Raw genomic sequence first — 23,521 nt, 5'->3', positions numbered from 1 at the left:
CCATAAGGTTGTGGTTCCATGGTTTTGGATTTTTTTCCCTTTTCCTTCCCTCTCTGCCCTCCCTCAACTTCCCACACAGCCTCCCCCCCATCAGGTCACTTTTAAAGAACGAGCTGCTGCATGGTGCTCAGCTCTCAGATGGGGCAAACCCACGACATGGCTAAAAGCTGGCACACAGCTCCAGTTAAGCAGGAGCCATGCCCAACTTTGCTGCCAAGGTCTAGAGAAAGGCATCGCAGGGCAGCGGAGGAATTGTTGCCATCAAGGTTGGGGCAGGGGAAAAAAACCAGGAAAAATCACTAATATAAACAGGAAGGAAACATGCCAGTGGGTTACAGCATAACACCAGTCAAGCTGTTGCCAGTTGGTGACAGAGCACTGGGACAGGCTGCCCAGGGGAGTGTGGAGTCTCCTTCTCTGGAGAGATTGCAGACCTGTCTGGACGCCTCCCTATGCGACCTGTCCTAGGGACCCTGCTTGGTAGGGGGGTTGGACCCAATGATCTCTGGAGCTCCCTGCCAACCCCTATGATTCTGTGATAAGGGTTACAAATAAAATACAACTTGTCAAACATGGGAAGTTTTACCAAGACAGGAGCCTGAACATTCCACTAGTGAGGAGAGAGACATGGCTAAAAACTAAAAAAAACCCCCCAAAATAACCACCAAAACCAAACCTATCATGGCTTTACTTGGCTTTGCAAGAGATTTGGAGTAGTGAGTTTTAGTCCATGAGCACAGGGTAACAAACACAAAAACATCTGAAGCCACATTTCTGGTGGGAAGAGAGATAAATTGCTGAAAATTTTCCTTGTACTTACATTTGTGACTGTTGTTGCCAAGACCTACTGCCCTTCAGTCCACTACAAGCGATTTTAAAATTAAAACATTAATAAATCAGTGTATTAAATTACAAAAGAATTAAAAATATGAAACAGGCCAGGAGTTGGACTCGATGATGCTTAGAGGTCCCTTCCCACTTGGTATAGTCTATGATTCTAAGCTTTGGGGTTGGAGGGAAACCAAGGAAGTGTCTACAGAAAGCCCCTTAGGCATCTAAATCTAACCAAATTTTCTTACCTGGGCAAGGCCTAATATTACACAGGACTGAATCCACCGCGCTGCCATCACAGGGCTTCCCGCCATGCTGAGCTGGTGGGTTACTGCAGGTTCTGGTTCTGGTCCTGTTACCTTGCCCACAGCTCTTTGAACACTCTTCCCATAGCCCCCACTCTGACCAGTTGCCATCCACTAAGAAACAGAAAACACCACAGTTTTAATTTTAAGGTGCAACTGACCATGAGCCAGCAGTGTGCCCAGGTGGCCAAGAAGGCCACCAGCATCCTGGCTTGTGTCAGACCCCAGTGTGGCAGCAGGGCCAGGGCAGGGGTTGTGCCCTTGGACTCAGCATTGGTGAGGCTGCACCTTGAGTGCTGGGTCCAGTTCTGGGCTCCTCACTACAAGAAGGACATCAAGGCCCTGGAGCATGTCCAGAGAAGGGCAACCAGGCTGGGGAAGGGGCTGGAGAGCAAACCTTCCGAGGAGCAGCTGAGGGAGCTGGGGGTGTTCAGCCTGGAGAAGAGGAGGCTGAGGGGAGACCTTATCATCACCTACACTGACCTGACAGGAGGGTGCAGAGAGGTGGGCGATGGTCTCTTCAGCCAGGTGACAGGATGAGGGGGAATGGGCTCAAGCTGCACCAGGGCAGGGTCAGATCAGATGTGAGAGAAAAGTTCTACACTGAAAGGGTTATCAGTCATTGGAACAGGCTGCCCAGGGAGGGGGCTGAGTCCCCACCCCAGGGTACGTTTAACAGACTGGTAGATGAGGTGCTCAGGGATATGGGTTAGCACAGGACAGGAACGGTTGGACTTGATGATCTTAAAGATCTTTTCCAACCTTGTGATTCTGTAATTAGGGTTCACTGGGCAGAAGCACCCTCAAACTTTTGGATGCCTTGTCCCCTGGGGTGTCCAAGGTCAGGTTGGATGGGGCCCTGGTCAACACTGTGTAGATCCAGGCCTGGAGGTTGGTGGCCCTGCCTGTTGGACCAGTCTATGATTCTATGATTCACTGTTAGGGCCCTGAACACTGGGCGTATTAGAAGTTCCGGTTCATTGAAGAAATACCTGGGCACGGCTTGTTGTGGCAGCGACGTACGTCCGTATCGGGCCCCTCACACATCCTCCCCCCGTTTGCTGGAAGAGGGTTGTTGCACTGGCGGACTCGCTCCTGAACGCCTTGGCCACAGGTTACGCTGCAAGCTCGCCATTCCAGCCAATCAGAAAACCCACCGTGGACTGCAAAGGGGAAAAAAACACTCTCTTTGCAACGTGCTTGTGCTTATAATTCTCTCAGATTGTCAGGAAAGAGTGAAAAAGGCATTTTTTAAGCCTTACATGGAAATCCAACTCATTTTCCTCACTGATGAAAGATCGTCCTACAGCTGAGAGGATGCTTCAGCTGCTCTGAAATAGTTATTGCTTATGCTCCTAAATGCTTTTCTTTAGAGGAACAATTAAGTTTTGACATGTGTTCTGAGGATGGGATCTAATTCAAGATCCTTCTGTTATTATTTGTGCCTCACTCCTTTACCTTATCTGTCTCACACATCCGGATGAGTATAAAGGATCAAAATTTACCGAAGCAGAAACCCGATATCTCAGACTAGGCCTAACACATACCTAATGCACATATGGAAGATAAAAAATCCATTAAGGGTGGATAAAATAACTTCTTGATCCTATTTATTCTCAATTAATGCTGTAATTACCAGTTTGATAGTGTAAGGTACTAGAGATATGCCTTAACAATCACGGAGAGAACCGTACCCCGTCTTCTCTACTCCCCTCTTTCCTCTCAGTCACCATAAAACCTCATCCCTACAATGCAAATGAGATCAGGAGAGCATTCCACCACCCACCCTAAAGACAAAAGGGAGCATTCCGTCATCCACCCTGAAGACATCAAGAGAGCATTCCCACATCCAGGTGGAAGGTGTGGCTATGCCAAAGATGACTACAAAAGGGAGGGGAGCATTTCGCCATCGAAAAAAGGGGAAAGACATCAGGAGACATGAGAAGACATGAAGACACCAAGGGAACGTCCCCCCATCAGACCCAGAGACATTGAAGAATGTTCTGTCATCAGACCTAAAGACACCGGACTGACAGGATGCTGTAGCTCCGTGGTGGTAGATATTGCAACCTCTCCCTCTCTCATCTCTTTCCTCTCTCTCTCTTTTTTTTCCACTCTTTTCCCTTTCTTTTCTCCCCCTTCTGCATGTTTGTTGTGGGCCAAATAACATGCCTTGAGCCTTGACTCATTTTGAGTCTTAATCCTGTTCCCGAGAATTGCGAAGAACTGATCATGATGAAACACCTAATTGGACACCACTCAGGGGTTAAGCCCAGCCACCCCGAGCAACCTGAGGTCAGTTGGAATGCAAGGGGGTTTAACCTCTGCCAAATTAGTCTGTCTGGTTGTGGATCGTGACAGATACTCACTGTGCCATATCTTGTGCACCTACCCTGGACAGTCAGCGACACTCTAACAAGAACAGATCCCATCATGTTCCTTGCTACACACTCATATTCCGACGTATCTTCCTTCTGTGCCGCGATGATACGCAGGGAGCCATTAGCGAGCACAGTCACTCTGTCATCGCTTACTACTGGGTGACCTTGGCGGGACCATCTGATGGTGGGAGGAGGCTCTCCACTCGCTTGGCAGTTCAGCATTGCTGTGGCACCAGCTTCAATGACTGTCCCCACTGGTTCAACAGTAATGACGGGAGGACCTGAGAGAGTGAAGTTTCTTTAGGCAACAGCACGTGGTTACAATTTGTTTCATTAAATATTAAAGGTCTGGTCAGAATGACCCAAAAATCTTCTGTCAGTTTACTTTGAGTAAAGTTTTTGTTGATTTTCCATCATCAAAAGGTGGAAACACCAGTTAAAATGACAACGTAGCAACTGGAGGACCAAAGTTGGGCTTGAGGCCTGACTACAGGAGCACAGAGTCATCTTTACTGCTAAAACGTGTGGCTTTTCATAAAACCTGCAGGAAGATGCTGTCAATCATGTCCAGAGGCAACCAAGAGGTAAGTAACAGATCCATACGGCTTGGGGCTCTAAAAGAAAGGGGATGTTCAGGAATTGTACCACTACAGAAATGGTAATTCTGGCTGCCAATGACAAAATATCCTCTGTGAAAGCAGGGATTCATCTCACATGGCATTCTTAATTGAAAAGATAAGAGTCCAGTTCAATCCAGATGTACAGACATCGTCTCTAACCAACGAAAAGAAACAAGCCCTTTCACTAGGTGATTCACCTCACTCTAAGTTGGTTCCTAAGATGAAGCTGAATCACCCTCTAGATGCTCCTTGCTTTTGACCTCAATAACCAGCTTAGACTAGATTCTTAAATATTAATGACAAAAGATGAGATGAACCTCCCAGACTTCAACAGGAGCACCTATCCACAGGTAGGTTATCACTTCAGTCTAGCCGCATCAGACTTATCGCTTTGAGTCTTACTCTGAAGAGTCAGCGTCAGACTGCGTTCCACCACACCGGCGTCGTTTGTAGCCACGCACTTGTAGTCACCAGCATCTTCATTCTAAAGAACAAAGACCAAATACTCAATGTGTACCTAATCAGGGTTCCTGTTGGCAGTTCACCTCTCACAGATTAATTTTCTGCAACACAGCCTGCACTGGCTCTTAAGAGGCATGCTGTTAGGTTCTAGGGTATCTCAACATTTTGCTTTTATTAGCATAAAGTTGATACTGTGAATTATTTTTATTATTTATTTCATAGAATCACAAGGTTAGAAAAGACCTTTAAGATCACCGAGTCCAACTGTTCCTGTTCCTTCAACTCCTGTCCTGGGTTTGGCTGGATAGAGTTAATTCTCTTTCTAGCAGTGAGTGGAATGCCATGTTTGGGAGTTGGGATGAGCAGTGCTGATCACACATGGATGGGTTAGTTGCTGCCCAGCAGTCAGGAACTTTTCAGTTGTTCATGCTGCCCTGCTAATGAAATGGGGGGTACCCAGGGAGCTGGGGGGTGATACAGCCAGGACAGGTGACCCAAACTGGCCAAAGAGGGTATTCTGTGCCAATTATGTCATGCTCAGCATAAAGGGGGGCTGGTGGGGGGATGAGCACACAGCTCCAGGGTACACAGTTTTGGGTACAGTCCAACTTCAGGACAGCTCTGAGCTGTATGGCTTGAGCTGTGTGGTTTGGTGAGACACTGCGTTGTGTGTCACCAGTTTCACCTATTTTGCAATAAAGTCCAGTTATTGTCATATCTCTCTCTCTGCCCCAGTAAACTGTCCTTATCCCAACCCATGAGGTTTGCCTTTGGCTTTTCCCCTTCCCCTCTTCCCCCACCCCAGAGAGTGGCTATGTGGTGCTCCACTCCCAGCTGAGGGCAAAACCATGACAGCTCCTTAATGATGAGGGTCAATTAATGTATTCTTTTCAACTTAAACTCAAGGGAACTATTGGATTTAACCCCATTTCAAAATGCAGACATGAGTTTAGGGGTGGGGTGAAAAGGTCTTGCCATGTTAGGAATTCATATTAGGAACTGAGATGCTAAGAGATGTGCACATGGAGAATGCAATTGCTTCTCAGCTGACCTGACTTTGTAGAACTCAGGCTAAAAAAGGCCAAAATCAAAAGTCCCACGTGGGACACAGCCAGAATTCCACACAAACCAATGATTAGTGTGCAGATTCAGTCCTACTGACAATTAAAGGGAGCAATGGCCCTCCTGGGTTGGCTTTATTTTGGTCACAATAATTTGAGTCTAATTCTAATCTGAATTAAACCAACATTTGTAAAAGGTAAAAGCAAAAGTGGATTAAATGCCTAGTCTCACTCTTTCGAAACCTGTTTTGGAATCCCTTCAGAAATCCACTACAACACAGAAACACATCGCGCCAGACCAGTGACTCACCACGGTGCCATAGATAGCAAGAGAACCATTGTGAAGCTGTTGGATCCTGTTGCTAATCGGAACGCCAACTCCTTTCTTGCTCCACTGGATGGTTGGAGGTGGATCTCCCCTGACTTCACAATTCAACATAGCGTTGCCACCCAAGGGCTCGATTCGGCTGGAGTGGTAGTCCCCTTTGAAGACTGGAGGCTCTGAAGAAAACAAGTAATGGCAGAGAAATCACAGAGTCAAAATAAAATGCCCTTGATCAGGTGGTTTAAGGATCATTCATCTCTGACTTTTTGAAGTGTGAACGTCAACCTATTTCAGTTTTTTCCATTTAGCCAAAACACAAGGTATTACATGCTAGGAGTAATTGTTCTAAAGCTGCAGGAGGGCAGTTGGAGAGGGGCTGGGAGGCAGAAATCATTCCCAAGGAGGGGAGACGCCCTGGCACAAGGTGCCCAGAGAAGCTAGGGGTTCCCCTGGATCCCTGGCGGGGTTCAATGCCAGGTTGGATGTTGCTTTGGGCATCCTGGACTGGTGGGGGTTCTCCCTGCCCATGGCAGGGGGCACTGTTGGGCTTTGGGGTCGCTGTCCCAACCCAAACCAGTTTGAGAGTCAGTGATTCCATCAAAACAGACGATTGGGTGAAACTACCCAATAGTAACCAGAACTACTGTTACTTTACATACCTTTGACATACACAAAACCTATAGCCTTGATTGAGCCAACCGTGTTTTCTGCTGTGCATACATAGGTGCCAGAGTCCTCTTTCGATACACTCTCGATAACAAGTTCACTGTGTCCATTTACATCATCGTACTGGGCTGAAGGGAGAACACACAGGAAAGGGTTACTTCAACCAGCCTTACCCCTATACACGTCACTCACTGGCTGCTATGCCATAAGGTCACTTGAATTACAGCCCCCCTCAGCACCCCAGCTTGGCGGCACTGTGCCATTTCATCTCTGACATCCCTTGGAAATGCACAGGGAAGTCACTCCTGGGACATTTGCCCACGTCTCCACTGAAGCTGCCCCTTAATTTCAAGCTTTGGGCCTCTGCATTCTACAAATTGCAGAGGCTTTCTTCGTGGAAATAGCACTAGTTGCTGGATAGTGAGTAAATAACATCTGATACTGAATGTCATAAATATGTTACCATGGCTACAGAAGAGGAACAATATCTTAATTATCTTCTTCCTTGCAGCTCCATCTCAGGTAATTTCATTAGTGACCAGGTTGTACTGAAGATATTCCTCACACAATCACAGCCCAAGAAGTTTGCTCTCTCTAGATTTCCTTTTTATCCTAAGCTAATTGCAATACTGCTTGGGGGAAACATCGAATCAGAATGGTCTGGGCTGGAAGGGACCCCAAGCATCACAGAGTTCCAACCCTCTGACACAGGCAGGGACACCAACCTTCAGGCCTGGATCTACACAAGGTTGCCCAGGGACCCAGCCAACCTGGCCTTGAGCACCCCCAGGGATGGGGCACCCACCCCCTCTCTGGGCAACCCCTTCCAGCCTCTCATGACTCTCTGGAAAGAACTTTGCCCTAAGATCTCATCTCACCCTTCCCTCCCTTTCAGCTTCACTCCATCCCCCTTGTCCTGCCAGTCTCTGCCCTTTGAACAAGCTGATTCCCCTCCTGTTTCTCTGCTCCCTTCAGGGATGGGAAGGCTGCAATGAGGTCCCCCTGCAACCTTCTCTTCTTCAGGCTGAACAAGCCCAGCTCCCTCAGCCTCTCTTCATAGGGGAGGTGCTCCAGCCCTCTGATATCTCTGTGGCCACCTCTGAACCCTCTCCACCAGTCCCACATCTTTCTTGTATTCGGGGTCTCAGCTCTGGACACAGGACTCCAGCTGGGGCCTCAGGAGGGCAGAGCAGAGAGGGACAATCCCATCCCTGTCCCTGTCATACTGTGACTGGTACGAGCCATGTTACTCACCTGGAATGATGTTATTGTTAAAGGTCCATGTGATTTTGGGTACAGGTACCCCAGTTGCTCTGCAAGTTAACCTGAGCTGTTCTCCTTTAGTCAAGGCTATGTCTCCAGGCAGTTCAGTAAAGGCTGGAAGCACATGAACAATCAGGGTGACGGTGTGTGTGTCTTCTCCAGCAGCATTGTTTGCAATACAGGTGTAACTGCCAGAGTCTTGAGGCTGAAAGAAAGCATGTGGGGGAAAGTTCAACTGTGATACATCCTACACACCACCACCACTCCTAATGATGAGAGAATCTGAGAAGATTTGGATCAAGCATTCAGTAGAAACGCCCATCTGAACTCTTTTACTTCCTCAGCATTTAGAAGATGACGTACACATCTTTTTACCCCTCCTGAGAATTTATCACTACAACGTTTTCAACTCTCTTACTCCTCAGTGGCAAATGAAACATTTATAAAGACTCTGGAACATTAAGAACAAGAAAACAAAATAAGGACTAATCCAGAAGTAGGTGAAAACAAAGAGAAACAAGGCCTTTTTACTGCCAAACCTGTCAAGTCAGAGCTTAGATTTAAGGAACTTACAACAACATTGTCCAAAATGAGGTCTCCACCTGGCACAGCCCGGTATTTTCCTCCTATCTCTGTTAACAGCATGTTGTCCTTCTTCCAGTTTATGGTTGGCGTTGGAATCCCCTCAGCCAGGCAGGACAGAACAGCCTGGGAGTCCTCTGTGACTGTGTACTGTGCCTCCGTACTGCGGATCTTGGGTGGAACTGTGAGGAGGTTTATAAAGAGATTTACCCCTAGGCGTTATCCAAGTACAGCTGTAAAAGCAGACACCAAGGGAACCATCTCCTGGGGCTCCTGTGTTGGTGGTTCTCCCCATCAACAACCACCGTTAAGCATGCCAGAGAAACGCATGACACACTTGGAGTAAATGCAATGCTAGAAAGGAAACGTAACGTTCTTCCTGAGCTCAAGCACCTGGCTGGTACTGCAACCCAGCACACCAACCCATGCGGAGAGCAGCCCTGTTCTCCTGACCTTCTCCCTTCCATCCTGGCTCCGCAGGCTGGCGCCGTGATGCCACGCGCCGCTGCCGCACAGCCCCACTTACCGTGCACGGTGAGCTCGGTGCTAGAGCTGCTGGAGCCCGCCGGGTTTGCCGCGATGCACGTGTAACGGCCCGTGTCGCCGGGCTGCGCAAACACGATCTGCAGCGCCCCGCTGCTCAGAACCCTCCTGCGCATGGACTCCGCTACTTGCTGTCCGTCTTTATGCCAGCTGATCTCTGGCCCAGGGGAGCCTTCGGCCTCACACTGCAGAGCCACAGACTGATCAACAGAAACGACGTGTTCCTTCGTGTGGAGCTTGATAACAGGAGGCACTGGAAAGAGTTATTAAGGTTTAAATAGAATGAGATGTGGTAAGCAGCAGGGAATGGTTCGGTTCTTAGTGAAAATGAACCCAGGAGCGCACTCCAAACCTAAAGTAGACAGACCACCAAAGAGGATAAACCTCCTGGGCTCTGTTCAGTGTCACATCACACAGGAAGGCGCTAGGGTGTGTCTCATGCTCAGAACTGGGTTTTGACTAAGAGAGCACACACAGATTTCTCATCTGTAAATCACTGCCAAAGGAGTTTAAAAGATGCTTTACCTTGAACTTTCAGTTTGATCTTCCCCAGAGCAGTGCCAGCTGGGTTCTGAGCAACGCACATGTAAGTGCCAGCATCTTCAACAGTTGATTTTGCAATCTGTAAACTGCCACTGGGAAGAACCATGTACCTGTTGCCTGAAACAAACGTAAGCAAAAAAAACCACACAAAAAAAGTGTCATATGTTTTTTGTTTGTTTTTAAATGTCTGGGTTCCTTACATCTAATTTTGAACATTCAGAAAAGAGAAAACAAGGTTCTGAGTTACAGCTAGTACACCAGAGTTACGGGCTCAAAGAGGATACCTGTAGTGATTATGTTGATGCCCTCCTTTTGCCATGTGATTACGGGGCGAGGTGTACCTGTCGCTTCGCATGGGAGTAGGATGGGATTGTTCACAATGACGTTCAGCACCCCTGTCTGAGTTTGAATAGCTGGGGGTTCTGGGGAACAAAACAAAGAGGAAAAGGGCAATAGGTTTAACCTTCAGGGCAAGAAAATACAGAAGATACCGACATCATGTAACCGAGGGTCTGCAACACCTGAATTAGCAACGACTGCATTTTGCCACCCTTATGAAGAGCTCAGAGAAGTGCTCTTAAATATAATAGACATACTCAGCACGAGTATGGGTACAGGTTGTGGCCTCACTGCACATAGTCTGCCATCACAGACACATTTTAACTTGCCAAAAAAACACAGAAACAAAAATCTTACAAAACCAAGATAGAGCTGCATGGACTGGGGGGGCTATACCCAAGGTATCAGCACTGTAACCCATGGAGTTTTAGCCTTGAGAAAAGAAGGCTAAGAGGGGATCTGAGCAGCGCTTATAAATATCTCAAGCATGGGACACAGGGGGAAATAGCCAGCCTCTTCTCAGTGGGCTTTGGGGACAGAACAAAGGGTGATGGCCTCAAGTTGGAGCACAGGGACTTCTGCACCAATATGCAGAAGAACTTCTTCCTGCTGAGGGAGCCCTGGGACAGGCTGCCCAGGGGGGTGTGGAGTCTCCTTCTCTGGAGATATTCCAGCCCTGTCTGGATGCCTCCCTGTGTGACCTGTCCTTGGGACCCTGCTTTGGCAGAGGGGTTGGACCCGATGATCTCTGGAGCTCCCTTCCAACCCCTACAGCTCTGTGATTCTGAGTCATGACTGTGATTAATCAGCGTACCCACAAGACTACTCAGCTGAGCAAGACACTGCTCATGGGAGCGCACTCTGGCCTCACCGTTACCCCATGGCATATGCCCGTACTACACAGGCAACGCTCAGCGACAGAGCGCTGTCTCTTCAGGTGCCCCTTACCCTGAACGTGCAGCCTGACTTGTCTGTGCGCAGAGCCAGCTGTGTTCCGGGCCACGCAGGTGTACCGTCCTGCATGTGCGAGCTGAGCAGCAGGTATTTCAACAGCCCCTGTGGCACAGAGAGTGTGTGTGAGAACATACCACAACATCCACTACTCACAGCATAGCTTGCTGAGAGCATCCACCCCAAGAGGGCTGTATTGTTTGTCTAAGGAATTGGAGTGGGGGTTGCTGGGACAGGTCCTAGTGGGCAACAGGTTGCCCATGAGCCAGCAGTGTGTCCTAGTGGCTAAGAGGGCCAATGGGATCCTGGGGAACATCCAAAGGAGTGTGGCCAGCAGGTCAAAAGAGGTGATCCTCCCACTCTACTCTGCCCTGGTCAGGCCCCACCTAGAGCATTGTGTCCAGTTCTGGGCTCCCTGGTATAAAAAAAGACAGGGATCTCCTGGAGAGAGTCCAGCAGAGGCTACGAAGGTGATTAAGGGCCTGAAGCATCTCCCCTATGAGGAAAGGCTGAGTGACCTGGGGCTGTTCAGCCTGGAGAAAAGAAGCCTGAGAGGGAATCTGATCAATAGATGAAGTTGTGCAACACAGGGGGGACATGGCCAGCCTCTTCTCAGTGTCTGTGGGGACAGAACAAGGGGCGACGGACTCAAGTTGGAGCACAGGAAGTTCTGCACCAATCTGCAGAAGAACTTCTTCCTGGTGAGGGAGCCCTGGGACAGGCTGCCCAGGGGGGTGTGGAGTCTCCTTCTCTGGAGATATTCCACACCTGTCTGGATGCCTCCCTGTGCCACTTGTCCTAGGGACCCTGCTTTGGCAGGGGGGTTGGACCCGATGGGCTCTGGAGCTCCCTTCCAGCCCCTATGATTCTGTGGATTGGCTGCATTTATTTATTTACTTACTTCTAGGTGTGCAAAATCACAGCTTTTCACTGATTCTGTGACTGAAGCTCCACTCACTCACAGTACCTGAAGAGAGAATTCTGTAGCCATCTCCTCTGGGAAGCAGTTTGATGCCGTTTTTGGTCCACTGAACCAAGGGGACAGGAACTCCTGACGCAGTGCAGGAAATTACTACTGGAGACAGCTTTGTTACCAGAAGGTCTGTGGCTTCATCTGCTATGGATGGGGGCACTAGAAATGAAGTTCAATGTTCAGGTTACTTGCCTATTTTCATTTGTATGAACTCTTGGAAATGAAATAGCTTTCTTGGGAATGACAGGGACTTACAGATATCATCAAAGAATGATACAAAAATCTTATCTCAACATTGGGATGCCCCAAAGAAGTTCTGGGTGCCATACACATGTAACAGCAATAGCCCCTCTACCTTGAACAGTGAGCTCAACCGCTCTTTGATCTTCTCCCGCATCGTTTGACACAGAACATTCATAAACAGCAGTGTCATCCACAGTGGGAGAAATGATTACTAAGGAACCTGAAGACAGAAGTCTGAACAAAGAAAAGAGAAGAAAGTAAAAAGCCATTGAAATATTTCTTTCCTTCTCAGGTCATCAGCCCACTGAATTTCCTGGCTATACAGGGTTACATTTAAGCACAGCTAGATTTATAAAGTGCCAAAATCATCCCTGAAATCTTGAAACCCATAGTGAAAAGGAAACATCTCTCACCTGTAGGTATTCTGGTTCTGGTCAATGCTAAGCAGATGCCCATTCTTCCTCCAGCTAATTGCTGGTCTGGGAATTCCACTGGTTTCACAAGGCAAGGTGGTCTGCACATTTACAGTAACAGTAATATTTGTGTGTCCAGGAGCAATAGTTGGAGGAACTAAGGACAAATGAAGACTAATTATCCAGAACCACCATATACACATACCCCAGTCTTACCCATACCCATCTAATTTTTACAAAGAGCTCCCTACCACGAGTGAACTTACTAAACATGCAGAATGGGATAAGTATTTTCTTTCCATGAACATTTGGGTTGCATTCCTAAGGGAATGATATTTTTTTCCCCCTCCCCTCTTTTTTATTTTTTAAAAAACAGAGCGGCTAAACAGGGCCTAAACTTAAAACTGGATCTGCCAGAACAAGAGAAATGACTGGACTTAAGTTTGGTGAAGGCCATGTATTTATCTCAACCCCAAATGTTTACCAAGAACCTGCAGATCGATGCGTTTGCGGTCAGTGCCGGCCGTGTTGGTTGCCATACACACGTATCTTCCCGTGTCGGTCACGTGTGCTGAGTGGATGTGTAGAGATCCATCCTCTAGCATGGAATACCTGAAACAAAGCCATGTATTTTTCCATCTATGTAACTGACAGAGCCATTTGCTCTCCTAGTATTGCAGAGGGAAGTGATGGCTCAACAACAAAGAGCCTAAACACGCAGTGTCTTATTTTGGACACTGGATATTTGTTCTGACTTCCCTCTTTCCCAGCACATCCACTTTCCAGAGGAATTAGGAAATCTAGTTGACAAAGTGATTCCACATAAATGATGGCAGATATGCAGAAAGTAGCCAAAAGCCCTTCTTTGTGGCTTCTCATTTACCCTAATTAGTGCTTGTACATTTTCTTTTTCTTTGAAATCTAACAGAATTCTTTAGCATTTGTCCAGGTCTACAAAATGCCAACCTACTTCCCCATAAACAAATCAGGAGACAGAAACCATTCACCACAATAAAAGTTCATGTTAGAACACATATAGAAAGTTTTATGTATTAAAAACCATGGAGTTCACTCTAGGAGCTTTTGGTCTACATGAAATTGCTTGGCTTCATCCCCAAACCCCGTATATACCATAGAGAAAGATAAATATACATAAAAAATATACACATATAAAAATACCAATATCTTCCATGATTGTTTTTCAAAACCTTAAATATCAGAAGAATGACCATTAGATTTGGTTGTCAAAGGAGCTTTTTTGTCCTTCCTGACAACAAAGGAATGAAACCCTTGGTACTGCTAGTTTGCTGGAGAACAACTCCTTTGCATTACTGTGTCTATCACCATATTTTGTATGCTCAGGTCTGAAGTGAGAAACACTAGTCCTGATCTGTGGAAACAAAACTGATGTACAAGCCACAGATGTCTAATTAAGCTTTCTGTAATTAATATATTCTCTAAAAAAGCAATGAGGAATATTCAAGCTGAGTTCTGGGCAATACCTTGTATTGTTTCCAGTAAAAATAGCCCCATCCTTCCTCCACATGATTCTCGGGGTTGGTACTCCTTCCGCAGCACACTCCAGAACAGCGGAAGCGTTTACACGCACAACTGTGGTCGGAGGACTGCTTTGGATCATAGGAGCCACTGGAAAGGGAAGATCACTGGTGATGTACAGGGAAAAAAACCCTTGATGCTGCAAGGACAAACTAAATGTATGAAAACAGATCCCACAACAGGATGGGCTCACTGCAAAGCCAGGCACAGGCTGCTTACCAGTTTGTGTCGCGCATGATAACCACCATGGGATGCAGCAGGGAATGAAAAAGAAAGTTTGTCTGTGTGAAGCTCATCTTTGCAAGTTACCACAAACATTATCAGAGAGCTAAAGCTGGAAGAGGGCTCAGTGCAGTTAATTCAGCAAAGTAAAGCTCTGGTGATACCCCTTCTTTCTAACTAAGGAGAAAAGAAGAACTTAAATTGGACCAGTAAGGGAAAGTCACTGGAGGAGGGAACCACGTAGCGCAGCAACACAAGACTGGGTTGTGAACAGAATAAATTGGGGGATTTAGGATGGGAATGATTGGACCTGACGATCTTAAAGGTCTTTTCCAACTCTGTGATTCTGTAAAAAGTTCCTCTCATCACCTGAGCGTGAGAAAGAATAGTTTGTCATCAGGCTGGAAGTGAGAAGACAAATGGGTTAAAACTGAAAGTCAGGCCTATGGCCGCGCAGGACTTGGCTCGTGATGCACAGCATCCTTCAAGCCCTATCTTCCTCTCGTTGCCTGCTCACAGTGGCAGGGAAGAGCCCATAGCTTCAAGTAACTTGCAAGATGGGTGGCAAAGCCAACTATGAAATCCAGATCCCTGGGGTGCCAGTCAAATGCTTTTCAGAATTTGCCCAAATTGGTCCAAAAGCGTTTCTCACTTCTGGATCTGTGTGTTCATTCTGGATGTAGCCTGACTCTGTGCCAGCAGGATGGCTTAGTGCACAGCACCCCTCCTTAGCGGAAAGCAGAGACACAGAGAAGGATCCATGGTGACTCTCCATGGGTCCCTTGCTGTTGGGGACAGCTGTGGACTAGGCTGGTGGCACACATGATGCAACGCACATGGTCCCACAGCTCAGACAAGGCCCAAATGTCTAACACCTGGCTAGGAAGAGACAACTGTCACTTCTCTCCTGCCTTCCACACTCCAGCAGAAGTACCATGCACAGATCAAATCGTGCAGGGCAGGATCCATGACTTTACCATGCACTGTCAGCACAAACTCCCGGGTCATTGTCCCGGCGATGTTACTCGCCACGCATGTATAGCTCGCTGTATCGCTGAGGGCAGCGCTGTTGATCTGCAGGTATCGCCCACTGGACAGGATTCGAACTCGAGGAGTTCCCTAAGGGGAAAGAGAGAGAGTTCGACCAATTTAACGTCACCGTTTTTCTCTCTGAGGTGGTAGAACATTCTCTTGTTGCAGAGTAATGACCACCACAAAGGAAGGCCGAAGATAAACCAGGGACTGAATTCAAGGCTGGCTTAACTATAGTTACATCTGTGAGGACAGAAGAGGAAACAAAGCTTTAAAAAGTTACCACCACTTCATGGTTGCCCCTTGGAACCCTTATTTGGGCTTCTGCCTGAAGAGGACAGCTTTTTGGGGTTACAAAGTCAAAGGGCTTTTCAGTTTTTGCAGAAAGGGGCAGCTGGGCAGCCAGGTAGCCAGTTGAAGTCAAAAGCTTTTCACCCCAACCAGTCTGGATCAGCTCTGCACAAGGGACTGATGGTAACAGCACCTACAAGCCTTCACACACCTGACTGGATAAAAAGCACTAGAAAAAGAACAGGAATTCAAGCTTTTCCAGGATTCACACTCTGGAGGAACCTGAAAGCTGACCTTCCCATCTGTCCTTTCGGCTGGAAGATCTGAGGACAGAAGCTACAACAAAGGTGAAACGCCTGGCCCTGACCCCTCCACACCAGTGCCCTGGTGCACTGATCTCATGCTGGCACCAACTCAGCACACCTGCCAAGGCAGGAGCCTCACAGGTGAGGTGGTTCAGCACCAGAGTGGATTAGAGATGGCCAAATTTGGGGCAGTAACTGGTATTTCCTATTAGGTACACAGCTTACACTATGGTTTCCAAACACAGAGATGACAAAAGACAGGCAGTGAAGCCATCGTTTGATTCTTATGCTCTACTGGCAGAATTTAGGTCAAAAAAACAACCTTTGAGAAAATAAAGCATGATTAGGTCTAGTAACGCCAGATTAAGTCAAGACAGTCCCCACCTCCTTTTCTTAATGCTTTCCAAACCAAAGAAGATTGCAAGGGCTCTGACTGCCAAAGCTGCCACCTGCTAGGTCTTTCTGTAGCTCTGCTCCCCAAAACGGTGGTGCTGCACAGCTACATCCATAAGCACACAGAGGGCAGACCTCAGAGTGTGCGTAGTGGGAGAAAACAAACCTCCACCAGAGGAACGACACCCTCCAACAGAAGGTCTGTTCCCAAAAAGCAGCAATGATTTAAATTGATGTAATGCTGCACCCTAAAATCCTGACTTCCTCTAATCCCCTCCTGTCACTGCGAGCCCTTAGTTTCTGCAAGATGAGGATGATATGCCATGGAGCACCTCTTTTTCCACACCCAAGGAGAGCTCCTTCCCAACTCCTTAGCAGGAGTAGGCTACTACATTTCTTTGGGGTTGAGAACGCAACCAGGCATTTAGGAGGACACCAAGTATTCCTGATATCCAGAGTATGTCTTCTTATGAGCTAAGCTGAAGGATGGAAAGGATGGCAGGGAACAGAATAAGCCTAAATTCACTAAATTACATGTGACAAACAAAGAGTCCTGTGCCCGGACTAAATTTATAACTTCAGGGGAGACCTGGAGGAGACCTAACTAGAGATTGGCATTCCCTGCTCTATTACACAAAGGGCAGGAGACTGGCCATTCTGCACAACCACGGTGCTTCAGCCCTCACTGACACAAATTCCCAAGGCAAGAGGAGAACTAACGTTACAGAGGTTGATTGACAAGCTCCCAGCTGAGTATCCCTGTCTGTCTCCGCGTTCCTCTATTGCTTTATCTTCTGGTCAACAGCGGCTTCTTTTCATGGGTTGATTTCATTAAGTATTGTTTTTAAAACATAAGTTTTCAAGGAAAAAAGTATCTACACTTAACTTCCAAGCCTCCTTCAACATTGATTTCACTTAAAAGACCTCCAATAAAATCACTACCCAACAGAAGAATTGACCTTCCAGGAGAAGTGTTTCTCTTACTCTTGATTCCATCTGGCCCTAATGCTACGTTCAAGGCTACATTCCCCAGCAGCACTCAGTAAGACATCATCACCCCCCTCTGCCTTTCCTACTTCTTCCACTAATATTCAGTTCTTCTAAATTCACAACAGAGAAAGAGAGCCTGAAGGACAGCCTGTTGGAAGGCAGGCAAGTAAGCAGGACTGCAGGGAATACTACTGATGAGCTACAGTCATGGGAGAGTTCACGAGCTGAATTTGTCTCCTCTTTATTAAAAACTGAGGATGAATTGAGGGAAAATTATCAACTAATTCAGCTCAATTAATGACTGAACTTAAATTGTTCAACTGGAAAGCACCTGGTTTCCAAGTGGTCCCAAGGAAGAGGATGGAAACATGTAAAAATTTCTTTTGATGTAAACCATCCTCATCTGGCTCATTGTGTCTCCATCAGCAAAGACTGGGTGCCTTAACCGAACACTACATGGAATTCTGTGTGATAAAGATGCATTTGACACAAAACCATGGTGATTAGCAGCCCATTCTCTTTTCTCCTTTTTTTTCCTCCAAGATAAAGATTTTTCCTTCCTTTCTAAACTCTACTAGAATATAAGGGTGCAAAATACACCCAAAGGAAACGTATAGTGTAGTCTTTGCTCAGCTACCTTTCCTGGGAAGCCATGCAGGAGTATACCGAAGGCTTCTAGCATTGTTCAGAGGATCCAGGAGGAGCAAGGGATCCCCTTAAAGGAAAAAAGAACAAGTAACAGTGGGATGGCCACTTTGCATGCCTGCTGGCTTCAGGTGCTCATTTAGGACTAGCTGTATGTGAACTGGGGCTACTCAGCTTCTCTTGAGTTCAAGGCACCATATCTTGGACTGCACTAAAGGGATGAGCAGAGTAAGAAACCTCAAGTGCTGCGTGTAAAAAACAATGGGAGCAAGAGACTAGTAGAAATCATGTCACTCCTATATATACCTCTAGAAGTTCCCCGTTTTTAAGCCATGAGATTGTTGGAGGTGGCACAGCATCTGACTTGCATTCCAGTATAACTTGTCTGTTCTGCAGCACGGTGAGGTGCTGTGGGCCAGCGGTACCAGCAATGTTAGGAGGAACTGTTACAAAAATTAAGAAAAAGAAAATAAACACCACACATCTGGTCTGCTGTTAAACATCATTCACTGAAAAATCCCAATTTATTTCTTTATTTTCATAGGAAAGGTGATTCAATGACAGAGCCCTGGGACAGGCTGCCCAGGGGGGTGTGGAGTCTCCTTCTCTGGAGATATTCCAGACCCATCTGGACGCCTCCCTGTGTGACCTGTCCAAGGAACCCTGCTTTGGCAGGGGGATTGGACCTGATGAGCTCTGGACCTCCCTTCCAACCCCTACAGTTCTGTGATTGAATTTAAAATAAACACAGAGCTACAGTGCTATCGAGCAGTTCTCAAACACAACATTTTGTCTTTAGCAGCAGGTAACTTGTTAAATCAGACACTGATATGTAGCTTGGTAGTTCACAGGAATATTTTTTTTTCCTAAATTAAACTTACCATGCACTCTTACTAAATATTCCTTGTCATCATCTCCTGCTGGACTGGATGCCAAACATGTGTATCTTCCTGTGTCCTCCACCTAGAATCACAAACAGCTTCAGCAGAGACCTCAGGATATGGGAAACACCTGAAACCATCTGAAAACCTGAAATCTCAGAAAACCTGAACCATTGAACAGGCAGCGCTTAAACACCATCAAGACAGAGAAGACATGCCTGAAAATAAATTAATGCTGCTCTTGAAAACGTCTTTATCATGGTGATATTGTACAGAGATGGCTGAGGAGTTGCAGGACCCTGTCAAATCTCTCTGGATAATGTGTCTCTAGCAAGAACCCTTCTCTCTGGGAAGCTTTTTGCAACGGGTAATCAATAAACTGGCTATAACCTCCAAACAAGTTGTGGGTACTAAGGGAACCTTCTTGTGCACATATACTCATTAATACCTTCATGCTTTCTCCTTCCTGTCAAGTCCCCATTGTAAAGACCGAGCCCTGTCCCATTTCTCTGTGGTGATTTTCAGTCTGGCTGTCCAGAGCTGAACACTGTTCATTGGAACAGGATTTTAAAGGTTAATTTTCCCCAGATTCTTATTATCTACATCCATCTGAAAGTCCTTCTATTGTCTTTATTGAAGGTTTTTTCCCTGAACAGGCACATAGATAACTGGAAATGCAGCTTTTCTCTGCAATCTGTGGGTGATACAGGGGAGAAGCAAACGGAGATTGGGAAAATATGTGCTCATGGACAAATAAGAAAAGCCAAGGAGGAATGATAAAACATGAAAGAAGAAAAGCAAGAGATAAGGACAAGAATCTAATAATAGGAATGGAATAAGAACAGATTACTGCCACAGCCCAATCCCAGAAATAACCCCAGCAAAAGAGGAGTCCCTAGCACTGATTGTTCTGCTTTGTAACAAAGAGCACTAACAAAAAAACCCCATAAAATACAAAACTCTGAAACAAGCTTGAAATGCTAATGCTCAGGAGAGGCAGAAGTGCTTGGGCACTCTCAGCCCATAATACGACTGCTTGCTCTGCACAGCAAACTCCAAGGCAAGGCCTAAAAATCTGTTCTCCAACCACAAATGCAGGTAGATGATTTTATAGAGGCTTTTTAGGACATCTCTGAGGATGCTCCTAAGAGCAGGGAGCTCTGCACACTCCCCTAGGGTATGCAAAACTAAGCCTGTCTGGAAGGAAATACTTCACCTGAGCACTGGTTATTTGGAGGGCTTCTCTTAGGACATGCACGTTATCGTTCTGCAGGAGCGGGCGCCCGTCCTTCATCCAGGAGATTTTGGGGACCGGAATGCCAGAGGAGAGGCAGAGAAGTTCAAGAGGGTTGTTAATGATGACAGAGAGCTCTTCTGGCTGATCTGAACCATTGATGTGAGGTGGCTCTGTGGAAAGAAGAACATTCAAGTTGGTTATTGACTCAAAACGGCTACAAATCTGATACACAAGTAACTCACCTACATCAGTACTGTTTCTGGCTGTGTCATGAACTCATTGAGTATCTCAGGTAATTTCCCTCTGCCTCTATTAATTTTCATATTTAATGAGTTGGAAATGTTAGCAAATGTTTTCATAATCCCAGGTTAAATATGTTGTTTAATATCAGGGAAGACTTATTAGCCCTTCCTTTAGCTGTTGTGCCTTCAGCTATGCTTCGCCTGTGCCGTCATTCTGTCAAGCTGAATTTCTACTAGGCAGAGATAGTAATTTAAACCAAATTACTGGTAAATTATTTTATTACTAACTACAGCAGATTACAGCAATCCTGCAACTGAGTAAAAAATATATACTGCATTATGAATTCACATATCTTTATCTTCCATTTCCTTAGTTCTTGTGTTGGTCCAGTTGTGTTTAATGCCTTTATCAATAACTTGGATGAAGGAATCAAATGTTCCCTCAGTAAGTTTGCAGATGACACTAAGCTGGGAGGAAGTGTTGATCTGTCTCAGGGCACGGAGGATCTTCAGAGACCTGAACAGACTGGACCCATGGACTGAGACCAATGGTTAGATGTTCAACAAGGCCAAGTGCAGAGTCCTGCACTTGGGACAGAACAACCCCATGCAGTGCTACAGGCTTGGGGGGACTGGCTGGAGAGCTGTCAGGCAGAAAAGGACCTGGGGGTGATGGGTGGCTGCAGACTGACCATGAATCAGCAGTGTGCCTGGGTGGCCAAGAAGGCCAATGGCATCCTGGCTTGTGTCAGACCCAGTGTGGCAGCAGGGCCAGGGCAGGGGTTGTGCTTCTGGACTCAGCATTGGTGAGGCTGCACCTCGAGTGCTGGGTCCAGTTCTGGGCTCCTCACCATAAGAAGGACATTGAGATCCTGGAGTGAGTCCAGAGAAGGGCAACCAGGCTGGGGAAGGGGCTGGAGAGCAAACCTTCTGAGGAGCGGCTGAGGGAGCTGGGGGTGTTCAGCCTGGAGAAGAGGCGGCTGAGGGGAGACCTTATCACTGCCTACACTGACCTGACAGGAGGGTGCAGAAAGGTGGTTGATGGTCTCTTTGGCCAGGAGACTGGACGAGGGGGAATGGGCTCAAGCTGCACCAGAGCAGGGTCAGATCAGATGCAAGAGAAAAGTTCTTCACTGGAAGGGTTGTCGGGCACTGGCACAGGCTGCCCAGGGAGGGGGCTGAGTCCCCGACCCTGGATGTATTTAAAAGATGGGTGGACGAGATGCTCAGGGGTATGTGTTAGTAGAGGATAGGTATCTTTGGACTCTATTATCTCAAAGGTCATTTCCAACCTGGTCATTCTGTGATTCTGTGTTTATCACAGCAAATGTTTCTTGAAAATACATCGTCTCCCTAGAGCTTAAACTGTTGCCCTGAGCAGACACTAATTTACTGCTCGCATTTTATTCAACTGAAAGGTTAACACATACCCAGCACTTTCAGGGAGAAGTGCTTGCTGGCTTCTCCAGCTTCACTGGAGGCCACACAAGTGTATTTGCCTGTGTCACCAGTCTCCACTTGTACAAAATGAAGGACCATTCCTTGGCTGCTTGATGTCAGATGAGCTCCAAGGTGTAAAGGATTTCCATTCTTGAACCATGACACAGTGGGGGCAGGAGTGCCATCGGTAAGGCACTTCATTGAAGCTGAACTGCCTTTTACTACAGTCACATCCTCTGTTCCTCCTGCATTATCCAAGCTTGGTGGGACTGCCAAGAGACAAAGATGCAATTACTGCAGAGTACAACCCAGGTGTTAATTCCCAATGCAAAGCAGTTGGAATGCAGATCCCCTTTTGTATTTCCCCACTTACATTGATTCAATGAAATGTAATAATGCTGAATAGATTGATGTAGATGTAGCTTAAGAGACAAATTAATATAACTTTAATTTTCATCTTTTCAGACTAGATTTGTTTTGGATTTCAGTAGAATATGGCTGCACCCACAGAAGCTGTTTCATGAGAGCAGCTACAAAATTTAGCCATAACAGTGCAACAGCCTTGAAACTGAAGAAAGAGAAGACAGGAGAGTCAAAGAATGAGACCAACAACCCCTTTAAGAGACAGAGTATATCTTGTTTTCAGCAAAAAGGGATTCCTAATTAGTTTGTGCAGGAATGTGTTTATGAGCTCAGGAATGTGATTTCATAACTATGTAGAAAACTGCAAAGAGCATGTGCTGAGAGAGAGGAAGACATCCAGCTTTCATCCCTGAAGACCACAGGAAGATCCCCTAAGTGTCACTGAGCATGCATTATCTGGGAGGAGTTAATGTAAAAGACTGCCTGGAAATAATCTGTATATCCCTGCCTTTTCTTAGAAATTATAATGAATATGTAGAGTTAATCTGTAGAAATATGAGAAATGTGGCTTTAATCAGCACACACATTTGGAGGAGCGATCGACCCCCTGTGTGCAAAGCACTGCAACAAAGGATACCTGCTTCATTGAGTCAGCAAGGCCAGTGAGTTTTGATTCTGGCATTCCAAGGCATCATATTCATGTTTAGCATGTTTTAAAATTCACGTAGATATTATACATTAGTCTTCTTTCTAAAAATATCTGTGACACATTATTCAAGGAAGGAGTCTCCTGGGGTTAAACCACTTTCCATTCACAGAACACATTGAAAAGTTCACGTGCCCCTAACGATTATCCCCGTAAGCTGTGCTGGTGTCTGTCTGCAACTTCACGTTGGTGAGAAAGCAAGCTCTACCCTTAGGGTTACGAAATAAAGAAATAAGATTTGTTCCATACAGCATTTCAGAGAAACTCACCAAAAACCTGAAGGTGGTAGTGTTTGTTGTCCACTCCAGCCCTGTTGGCTGCTACGCAGGTGTACACGCCTGTATCCGACACCTGCACTCGGGCAAGTCTGAGGAGAAAAACCATTTTAAGCAAGCTGTGAAGTGAATACATTGCCTTTGTGTCATAGTTTTGTGTGGCTGGGTTCTCGTGGAGAAGGGGGGGCTGCAGGAGTGGCTTCTGCAAGAAGCAGCCAGAAGCTCTCTGAAGGCCCCACAGAACAAACACCAGCCAGCTCAAGGCCAGACCCGCTGCTGACCAAGGCTGTCTCGAATAGAGAGTTTTCTGTCCTTTAGTCTGTGTCGAGTCTGTTCTGCCCGTGACACTGATTGCAGAATGATCTCTCCCTGGCCTTATCTCCACTTCTGAGCCTCTCAATATCTATTTTCTCCCCTGTACAGCTAAAGAGGGGAGTGATA

General features: G+C 46.6%; 1 protein-coding gene across 1 annotated transcript in view; it reads right to left on the bottom strand.

Moving 5' to 3' along the window:
- HMCN1 (hemicentin 1) overlaps positions 1-23,521 on the bottom strand; it is a gene marked incomplete at both ends in the record, with an annotated part of 204,833 nt that overhangs the window by 26,331 nt on the left and 154,981 nt on the right. The window contains 23 exons of the mRNA XM_084266123.1: positions 1,080-1,250; positions 2,129-2,299; positions 3,529-3,798; positions 4,540-4,621; positions 5,971-6,161; positions 6,645-6,779; positions 7,906-8,119; positions 8,488-8,678; positions 9,023-9,292; positions 9,565-9,699; positions 9,867-10,004; positions 10,870-10,977; positions 11,840-12,004; positions 12,201-12,322; positions 12,502-12,658; positions 12,986-13,113; positions 14,004-14,148; positions 15,258-15,399; positions 18,243-18,379; positions 18,818-18,899; positions 20,034-20,224; positions 21,727-22,005; positions 23,075-23,172. Coding sequence (XP_084122249.1) covers positions 1,080-1,250; positions 2,129-2,299; positions 3,529-3,798; positions 4,540-4,621; positions 5,971-6,161; positions 6,645-6,779; positions 7,906-8,119; positions 8,488-8,678; positions 9,023-9,292; positions 9,565-9,699; positions 9,867-10,004; positions 10,870-10,977; positions 11,840-12,004; positions 12,201-12,322; positions 12,502-12,658; positions 12,986-13,113; positions 14,004-14,148; positions 15,258-15,399; positions 18,243-18,379; positions 18,818-18,899; positions 20,034-20,224; positions 21,727-22,005; positions 23,075-23,172 — 3,722 coding nt within the window. The remainder of the gene's footprint in view (positions 1-1,079; positions 1,251-2,128; positions 2,300-3,528; positions 3,799-4,539; positions 4,622-5,970; positions 6,162-6,644; positions 6,780-7,905; positions 8,120-8,487; positions 8,679-9,022; positions 9,293-9,564; positions 9,700-9,866; positions 10,005-10,869; positions 10,978-11,839; positions 12,005-12,200; positions 12,323-12,501; positions 12,659-12,985; positions 13,114-14,003; positions 14,149-15,257; positions 15,400-18,242; positions 18,380-18,817; positions 18,900-20,033; positions 20,225-21,726; positions 22,006-23,074; positions 23,173-23,521) is intronic.

The sequence above is a fragment of the Gallinula chloropus genome, assembly GCF_964237585.1.
Source record: "Gallinula chloropus genome assembly, chromosome: 6".
NCBI lineage: Eukaryota > Metazoa > Chordata > Aves > Gruiformes > Rallidae > Gallinula > Gallinula chloropus.
Note: the sequence above shows the minus strand (reverse complement) of the source record. Positions and strands in the feature narration are given on the sequence as shown.